At 40.0% G+C, this 10,072-nt stretch overlaps 1 protein-coding gene and 1 long non-coding RNA gene across 2 annotated transcripts in view; one reads left to right on the top strand and one right to left on the bottom strand.

Annotated features, from left to right (window-relative positions):
- The window catches only part of LOC108750352, a 48,143-nt gene that overhangs the window by 3,008 nt on the left and 35,063 nt on the right, over nt 1-10,072 (bottom strand). The window contains exon 2 of the mRNA XM_018489750.1: nt 3,056-3,208. Within this exon, the coding sequence (XP_018345252.1) occupies nt 3,056-3,208 (153 nt within the window). The remainder of the gene's footprint in view (nt 1-3,055; nt 3,209-10,072) is intronic.
- The window catches only part of LOC108750353, a 14,708-nt gene continuing 12,210 nt past the window's right edge, over nt 7,575-10,072 (top strand). The window contains exon 1 of the long non-coding RNA XR_001939426.1: nt 7,575-7,696. This is a non-coding gene — a long non-coding RNA (uncharacterized LOC108750353). The remainder of the gene's footprint in view (nt 7,697-10,072) is intronic.

Genomic DNA, 10,072 nt, shown 5'->3' with positions numbered 1-10,072 from the left:
TTATTATTCATATATATATATATATATGGATTGTTTTTGAAACAAGATAAAAATATATCAATACCAAAAATTAAAATAGTTCGGGAAAACAATTTGGCGCGTAGTTCGAACAAGTACAAATATGCTATATATGCAAGTATAATACATATAAAGTATACATAGTAATTCAAAATTGCATTATGTTTAAGCATTAAAAAATCCAGCTTCGACCGTTATAGGCATACGTTTAATTTCTAGTATTGTGTTTTCACATATGCAGTCTAAAATAAAACTTCTTAAGGGGATGCTGGAGTGGCCAAATTGTTGGGATTTTGCAGATCGATACAAATCTCCGAATTTTTACTGAACGAAATAAAAAATCCTTTTACTGGATTAAAGTAGACGCAAAATTTAGGAGTGCTGCAATAGACTTTATATTAAAATCGGAAAAAAAGTTAAAAACTTACATTTCTTTCAACTCGTAGAGCTGTCATTTAACGTAGATGTTTCCATAATACTAAAAAATTTTACAGCTTACAGGGACCAAACAATAGTGCAGCATTCAGCGCAAACAATACTGAGTTTATGGAGCTAATCGTAAGATTAAAAACTTCAAAAGAAAGATTTATATCGATCTGCAAGTGACGTGTATGCGAACGCTGAGCGAAGACTCGGAATGGTAAACAAGGCAATAATTGTGTCTAACGGTAGGTGTTCGATCTACTAAGAAATAGCGTCGCAATATGTTAAATAAGAACAGACGAATGAGTTTGAGCGAGACACAACGATATATGTATAATAAGTACAAGAAATGAATCCCCATATTGTTTATAAAAATATATGTCCAGGTAATATTACTAATATCATTTCCATGGGACAAAATCGGTAAAGTCTTCTTCCTACAGGAATATCATTTCAAGCGGCGTATTTTAGGACAATCGCATGTGTTAATACAGAAATAAGTTGCTAGTACTAATCCAGATTTTATGTTAAAAAATGCGACAGAAACATAGCGACTATCAAAATGGGGGTATATCGACCAGATCCTCGTACTCCGTTTCTCAAACGTTGCGCCACAACGTACGAGTATATTCAGGCAGAAACGACGTTCGGTCGGATAATTAAGCAATTCCACCCGGTCGAGGCGCCGTACCCAAGTGCACGTTCGTGCAATAATAATACGCAACTACCATTGTCAATCGACACGTTAATGCGCGCGCGAAATGGCCCTTCCCGCTCTCCGAGTATCGCTGTCACGTGGCGTCGTTTTACGCGCGACGCCCACTGGGGAAAATTCATGAGCAGTATAACGGAACTTTGATGTCTTCTGCGAGAGGAGGTGTTCAGCCGGAGGGATGTTCGCCGCCTCTTAATAGGAAACGTTTCTCTCTAAGGAAGTGAAAGGAGGAGAGGGGGAGGAGAGGGGTGTGGGGGGGGCGGCATAACTTAATCAAGGTGGATGGCAAGCCTCTGTGAGAGGCCGAGAAAGCCGACGGGAGACTGATGTATATACGTGTGCGCGTAACTGCACCGATTCCACGGAAGAAGGGGTAGTAATTTGATAAGATTTATCCGAAACCCCCCTTGCAACGAACTCGGAGAAAATACAAGCAAAAGAAAAAGATATGTTTCTAAGGTGAAAATTCGAAACAATGTATTGTATTTTTCATTCGACTGTTAGTCCACAGTTACTAACATTTCGGACTTGCGAAAGGATGATTTCTCGATGATAATATTTAATACATGGCATGTATTTCAGGAGACGGGTAGCGTTTCGGTGCCTAAGCCAAGCGCAGCGACGCTATTTCTCGACTCGTTGCTTTATTAACGCGAGACCGCGAGTTGAAGTATAACGAAACAACGCAGATTATATATTAAGCAAACAGATTATACGTCGAACGGACAATATCGTTTACCTTTTGGTAACTTAACAAAGACTCTTCCATTTATCCTTCAGCTCCCCGCTGTGAATCGGAAATTTAAAAGAATTTCACGATAAATATAAATCGATGAATCATTCTTAAACGTAGTTGCAACTTTACGACTTTCAACAGAGCCGCTTAGCGGAAGTTTCGCTCGTTATTCTCGCTCGATTACGGGGGGGGGGGGGGGGACTCCCGATTAACTTCGAACGGCAAATTGCGCGCTACGAACTGTAACACGTAACGTATCGATCGGACGCGCATTAAAGGTGCGAGTTCGTCAAAGGTAAATTGCGTGTACCGAATCGGTCAATTTCTGCAGCCCTTGCGATATAACAGCATCAACTCGAAATCCACCATCCTTGACACAGCGGTAGTGGTATCGCGTTGCGCAACGCGGCACCGTGACGTAACGCGGGCTGTCCTCTCTGGAGCCGATGAATCCCGCCGCCTAACGCCGACTTGAACGTAAAACAGTTCCACCGTCGCGCAAACGCTCGAGTGTGTGAGTAAGCAGGCAATGCAACAAGTGTCCTGAGGTTTTGAATCACAAGCAGATCGCGGTATGCAGAGAGAGAGAGAGAGAGAGAGAGAGAGAGAGAGAGAAAGGAGAGAGGATGGGAGGCCGAAGAGTGGGAGGGTGATCGCAGGGGCCGACGATGAAGGGTAGAAAGAGACGGCGTGCTGAGGGTGCGAGATAGAAAGAGAGAGAGGAAGAGAGAACGAGAGAACAGATATGATACCCAAGAGAGAGGTTTACGCGAATGCGCGCCGGAACATGTGAGATGACGTGTGGTATCGAGTGTTCGACGCTTGAACGCCTCGATGCCTTCCTTCGGGAACGGTAAATATCGCGTGTCGCGGGCAACCATGCAGGAATTCACCGCGTTTTGCCGATAACGCCCGAATTCGGAATACGATTCGCGGATCGACGGATACTCGATGGTTGGTGGCAAGTCTAATACCAAAAACTCCAATACTGAGAAATATTGTTTACTAGCGATGGGCGGTCGCAGCTCGACAATTGGAGACATCAACTTACGTCTTTAATTACAAAATGGTACTGTTTCATGCGACGTTTTAAATTTCGAAACCGAGAAGACAAAGTGTACATTTTTTTAATATAAATTTTTTAAATTATAGCCGCAACTTACCGTTCTGTAGGTGCGTTTTTGACCAGCATGCTTCCCGGGACGTCCTTCGAGATCAACATGAACGGCGTGGATGATATCGAAGAAATTCTCCACAATCGCGACTTTTTTGTAAACTCTACCAGGTGGGACTGTACCTTCGGCACCATTTAACGCCTGTAAACAGAATATACGAAATGATAAGAAATTTAACTTATTATTACGTGTGAATATAATTTAATGTGCAATAAAATGTTACTTGTGTTACTAGCAATAAATAGCAAGATTACGCGATTTTATATTTTCGCGTTCTTTGCCGTGTTACAATTTTAGACAATGCAAATATATAATTTAAGCGATTCGATAATTTATCAAATGTTCACATAAATATATATGTATTTTTTAAATCTCTTCAAGAACTATATTATATTCAAACGCCACCTATTATCTAGAAGGTAACTTCCCTTCAAGTTTCCCAATCGGTAAGCGTGTTTAGGTCACAAGCTGTTACCGACGTTGACCTCAAAAGTCTACTTTATCGACTACTAGTAAATCAGTTTTCTAAGTTATTATCTACTATCGGTAAAATAGACTTCCTTGCTACGCCAATTAAAGGAAAAACTATTAATTACATAATTACAATTTTTGTACACTCCGCAAGTATAAAGTTTTAATAAATCTGGAAAAAACAAAAACAAAATTGAATCAAGCATTGTATCAAGCCAGTATGATGTGCTATCTACGTTTTCCTACATTATCTATATCGTAAAAGAATGGATTTCCGTATTTTAGTCAATGATAGTTATGATTGCAAAGAAGAACTCCTTTTCAATAATTTTGTTCTTATTCTATCATACATAAGATCAGTAAATATTGTCACAATATTGTGGAAAACTATATAATGATACATTTATATTAAAAAAAAGACGAGATGCATTCGCTAGAATTAGAATTTCGCTCAGGCTGATTAAGACAAGTATAGATGCTGGATTTTATCTCGCAGTGCAACCTCCTCCTAATCAACCTTCGTCGTTTCCTATCTCGCCTGCATTAACGGAATTCCTCATTAACCGCGCGAAATTTGTCCTTGTCCGGGCCAGGGTTGAGAACCGCCGCGCGTTCTGCGTAATCTTAATTAATCTCGTCCTAAGTACCGGCATCGCCCGCGGGCATGGTCGCGGTCAGATTGTTCCAGCGAACTTCGCGACCTCAAGAAGTTCGACGCGCATGCGCGACATTATTGTATTTCCCTAAACACCTGTTGAAGGGTAAAGTTGAACTCGTGGAGTTTAGCGCACGGGCTTAAGTGGCTGTGGTCAAGCGGGATAACAATAGCGACGCCTATCCGATCACATTCGCAAACCGGCGTAATCTTCCGAGGGGAAAAATCACCCTCACTCACGAATTAATAATTATCGCTTTCAAATTGCCCTCTTCGAAGCACGGCAGTATTGGACTTAATTCAGAATTCAAACAATTTTCAATCGTCATGTGAATGTTTTATTTGATCGTTTCAAATTTTTATCCCGACAAAGATACAGAACAAAAGTAGATTAGTAGAAAATCGATATTGAATACACATTTATAAATATAAATCCGAACATTTATTCAAAAGTTTGTCAATCAGATAGTCGAACGGGAACTTTTTATCGCGGAATGTGCGTAACATGATATTTCTAAAAATGATTCGTAAAAATGATCACGCAGCGCGTAAACCAAATCTAAATATAAACAGGTTCCACAAAGTAGCTTTTAAATTGACCGCATCTTTTGTTTGAAATTATATTCTGTTATACAATATATTTAACCCTTCGTGCTCACTGAGAATAGAGGGGACCCCTCAAAAAGATGTAAGGCTTTAATATTTCTAAAATCTTTCTTAAAATGGAACTTATAAATCATTTATGTCATTTATCCAAAGTTCAAAATATCTTTTTTTGTACCTTCGGCCGCATATTGTTCCTTGGACGTCAGTCTTTGTGATTTTTTTTTAAATATGTTAAAATTAAAAAGTCCACTGCATTTCCGTATTCTACAATGTTTAAAGTACGTTCAGTAATTTTTGTGATTTTAAAGAACGAAAGCTGTAAATACGGCAATCAATTAAAATGTTAGAGTTATTTCGCATTTTATGTGGCCAACGTAAAATTCTCAAGATGTGTGATCACGAAGGGTTAAAGTACGCGTCAGTGACATCTATCATCTTAGGAATGTCTATCTTGAAATTATTAAGCCTCTTATAAGATTATCAGAAATATAAAAGAACTTTCTGCGATAATTATAATTGTCTTATAGTAGCTTTTAGAGATACTTTTAGATTTTTATTATCATTATATATAGGACTTTTAAATGCGGTAGACACCGAGTACGTACTGCGTCAGAGGATTAAAACGCGGAAGTGCGTGCACGCATACAATAAGTGCCCAACCAAAGGGGCTCAAAGAACTATCGGGGATAAATTTAGCCCTTTATCTCCGAGCTGCCCTCGCTTCGCGTTACACGGTCAAGCTAATTAAGCGCATCTCACCCTCACCTTTACTCATATCTACATCAATGATTAGACGATCATCTAATGCATCAGTGACCGTTGAATCAACATCTTCCTCAAAGGAGCGGTAGAACTGGCTTCATCGCTCTGTCAAATTACCAGGAAAGCCGAGAGAGCCCGAGCACTCACTTTCGCCAGCGTCTCTTTCGAGATAAAGACACATCGGGGAGATTCGCATTCACCTCTAATGCTCAACGCTAAATGTGACCATTTGATTCTGGATCTTTTTTGCGATACTAAAATCACATTCAAGACCGTGAAGTGCTAATCAACTGCGATACGATCAAAATCTTCCAGAAAGAGCAATTATTGAAAAAAGATGATAAATGTGATACGTATTATAAATACAAAATTTGAAAGAATTGCTCGTTTTTTTCAGAGAAAAAGAATCTTGGAAAAAGTAATCTCTTTTCTCTAGCAAACGAGAATTTCAGAAGAAAAATGCGTGACACCTAGGTAAAAAAATGAGACGACAAATTTATTCTCGAACGATAAAGAAGCAACTGTAGGAAAATCTGTGTTCTGCATAAATTATTTCTTAATCAGAAAATTTCAAGGAAAAGTTTTTATTTATTTTTTAATAACGAAATTATCACAAGTGAAAGTTATCATATTCGATGCATAATTTAATATTGAAATCTATATTGTTCAACTTACGATTCTAACAAAACCATAAGCTACATAAAAGTTATAAATGTATGTATTATAAGATAAAAAGGAAATGAAAAAATTTGATCAGCTTGAAGCAAAAAATGAGTCACGATATATATTTACTCATAATTTTGAAAATGTCAATTAAATAATAATAAAATAATACGATCGATTGTGTCTATTCAGACAACAACAATAAAAGTATTAAATCGAGACATAAGATGTTTTAAAATTTTTTTGATGTCTCGTTTTTGGACACGTACATGGTGTTGTCTGAATATCCGCTCTTTTTAATCGAACGATTCGTCGAGAAGAAAACCACGAAGACGCGCGAAGTACGAGTACTTTCTTACATCATGTAAGAAAGAACACATCGGGAGGGAGATGTTCCTCAACGCGACGAGACGGTTCAGAATAGAAACACGTCAGCGCCGCCATAAATCCCTATATGAGGCGCGTAAGACCCCGGCGGGGCCAAGTTTGCGGCGGGTAACGGCAAACGAAAATCCAGATAGGTGTATAGCGGCTGTTTTTAAAGCCCCCGCGGACCGCGAACGAGTTTGCATTTTAAACGAACCCGAACGTTGCCACTGCTGCCTGCCGCCGCCGCCGTCGCTGCGGCGCAATGCCGGGGAGAAAACAGCGCGACACGGCGACCGGCGGAGCGGATTAAAAAAAATTCACAAGGGAGTCGCGCCGCGCCACACCGCTCAGTATCGGGATGCCGCGAATCGCGCGTGGACGAGGGAGAAGAGTCACGTACCGGGTGGTCCGTGCAAATCGTTTCCTCTTCCGGCGCAGATAATAGAGCGCTCGCGCGCGATGAGAAGGAAGGAAGCACCAAAGGAAGAGATCGCGGAATCGCTCAGCGGGCACTTTCGAATGTTTCCGCTCTCCCGAGATATCGGTGAGATGTCTAAACGGCGGGCGAGTTTTCACCGTCAACTAATGCACCGTTCGGGTGCGGTAATTGCGACATTTAAAATATTATAGCATATGTTCAACATAAACTTGACATCCAAATTCGTATAATCTAGTTAAGATGTTCTCAGAATCATTTTTTTTTTTTTTATTGCGATACGTAATTACATATTTACCGATACAGTCTTACACTGCGTTTATTATTACACAATAGCGATGTCACAGGCATGAAAGTACGCAAGAAGAAAGAGCGACTAAAAAAGGTGGTTTTTTTCACTCGTTTTTTGAGCCGTCAATTTTTAGACCGATTTGTGTGCCAAATGATACTCTACAATGAAATATTAATTACAAAGAAGTATCAGGTTAAGGTGACAATCGTTATCATAGCTGGAGAGGGGAGAGAGAGTCACGTATTACCCCGAATCTACAATAGATTTCTAAGCCTTAAGCTAGAAGGAATGGACGAATCACAATCAATTGTTCTCCTCACATTCGACTGTAGTTGGTCAATTTTGTACGGTTTAAGGCTTAAAACACCTATTATAGTTCCGTCTATGCGAAAATCCGTTTTTTTTTTAATTTAAAACAAATTCATTTACAAAATCACCAGAATAAGTGTGATGTTTAATTGATTTCGCCTTCGGCTGGATCGGGAATGGCGCACTTGTACACAGTTCAATTGCACACACCATTCACATCGGCTCGTAATAGGTAATTTTTAACTGCATTATGAGATTATAAATATTACTTTACGTATTCTTACATTTCATTACGATGGAAATTAAAAAAAAAATATACCAAAAGACTATAGGAATGTGAGAACATCTAATATTGAAAAAAATCGATAGCAAGATACATCCAGCTTGGTATTCTTAGCCCTTTTATTATGTATCTAGTTTAATATATTATTTTAAATTAGCCAGTTAGTGGACAATTTATATAAATCCGGCTAGATCAATCTTCCTAAAATACCGGATCTCGAAGATCTATGATAATTCGATAATGAATATCGATTCCACAGCTGTGATAAAAATTGTCACCTCAACTTCGAACTTCTCTGTAATTAATATCTCATTATAAGATTGTAAAACTTGGCACACAGTTCAGTCCCGAAATCGAAAGAAAAAGGGTAATTTTTTTCAGTCACTCTTTTGAAGATCCTCGAAGATTGACTTTAATATATATATATATATGTATATATTAATTTTGTCAGATAGATCTTTGCCACCTGCTGACTGAAATTCTAGATACGCTCGGAGGATCTAAAATGGATGCGATGATTTTCACGACAATATGCTATCATCTCTTTTGACGGTATATCCAGTTTAGAAGCGTCTCCGGTACAACTCTGTACTCGCTATTTAAACGACAATATCACGGAATCCGCAAAGTCGCCGTGTATAAACGCGTCGCCGGTGGCTGTAAAACACAATTCACGCGAGCTCGGTCTCGCTCGGAGAGCGCGTATCAATGAGACGAGGACGACCGCGCTCTGCCTAGTCTCTGCTATTGAAACAGTACCGAAGTAGCGTCGTAACGTTACATAACAATGATACTAGGAAGCGACGGGAAAGTAGCACGACATCGTTGGTGTGCGCGCGCGCGCGCGCGGGCAGGGGGACCGACCGTTAAATATTCTCTCAACGAGGTCGGATTACCTCCATTACACTCGGCAAGCGACGATGATAACGACAATGGCGATACGACGACCCAAGCAGGCAGACCGGCAGGCAGGCAAGCAGGCCTGACCGTAGTACCGAGAAATTCTGACGCAGTTTTGCTGGCACGACAATCACCGAGCTTAGGATATCAGCTCTCCTCGGGGTCGTTTCTTCCAGGCGCGCCGGAGCCTGGAAAGCGTGTGATTGGGTTAGTTTTGGTTTGTTGAGACGAGACACGGTCGGCCGGGCCACCCAGTAGCCATTTAGATAAACGACCGGCCCCTGTTGAGTGCCACGGGATGCCAGCGCGAGAGAAGTCAGAGAAGAGGCAACGGGAAAATAGGAGAGAAAGACAATGCGAGAGAGGAAGAAAAAGAGAGGAGGGGGAAAAGAGAGAGAGAGAGAGAGAGACGGTCGTGTTAACGAGGAATAGAGATCCGCGAGAAGAAAAGTTTCGATCCAAACACTGAAATCATATCCAAGGGGAAAAAGTAAATCGAAATCGAGAAGATGGAACAAAGAGATGCGATGAGACGTAGTGGTTCCGTTCGAGCAGTCACCCTTTCGCCGGAAGCAGAATAGAGTTTATTACAGCATTTCTTCGACTATTGTGTTGCGACGATTGTAGAATTTTTTCGATTAGCGATTAAATTAGATATATTACGAGAGAACGCCCAGAGACATGTCTTCTTTCTCGTAACGGCAGAATTTTAAATTGCTTGACTGTCCTATTTTAGAGAAAAAAAAAAAGAGTTTCTAAGTAAACCCATATAGAACTTTGAGAAACATATTAGATGTATTTTAAATAAATTTGTTTGATTATATTGTATGAAAAAGTATTTATGTGGTGTAACGGAAAATTGCGATGCTATACACAAAAATAAAATTAATTAGAAAATGTAGCAAAGTCCAGAAGAGAAGGAGAATTTAAATCAGCGATTTCCGATTGCAAAATCGTTAATGCATGAATTAGTATGAACTGTCGCACTGCTCTGGTTACTTTAGCATATGCAGTGCTGATGATATTTAGAAGTTATGCTTTATCGGAATATTTCGTCGACGCAATATTCTTATAATCTAAAGGAAGATATTAGAAAGAGATTTCGATATTGGGGCACGGAGATATCGGTTTGAAACGAGCGTATCGAATCCATCCGATGAAATCGCACCGAAGCAATTTCGAACTTCTCCAACGCGGCCACGGCTTCTTTGGTAACTCGAGCCACCGAGCATGGGGATAATTTACAACAAGTGTATCGA

The sequence above is a fragment of the Trachymyrmex septentrionalis genome, unplaced genomic scaffold (genome assembly GCF_001594115.1).
Source record: "Trachymyrmex septentrionalis isolate Tsep2-gDNA-1 unplaced genomic scaffold, Tsep1.0 scaffold36, whole genome shotgun sequence".
Lineage (NCBI taxonomy): Eukaryota > Metazoa > Arthropoda > Insecta > Hymenoptera > Formicidae > Trachymyrmex > Trachymyrmex septentrionalis.
This window is presented reverse-complemented; position numbering and strand designations above follow the sequence as displayed.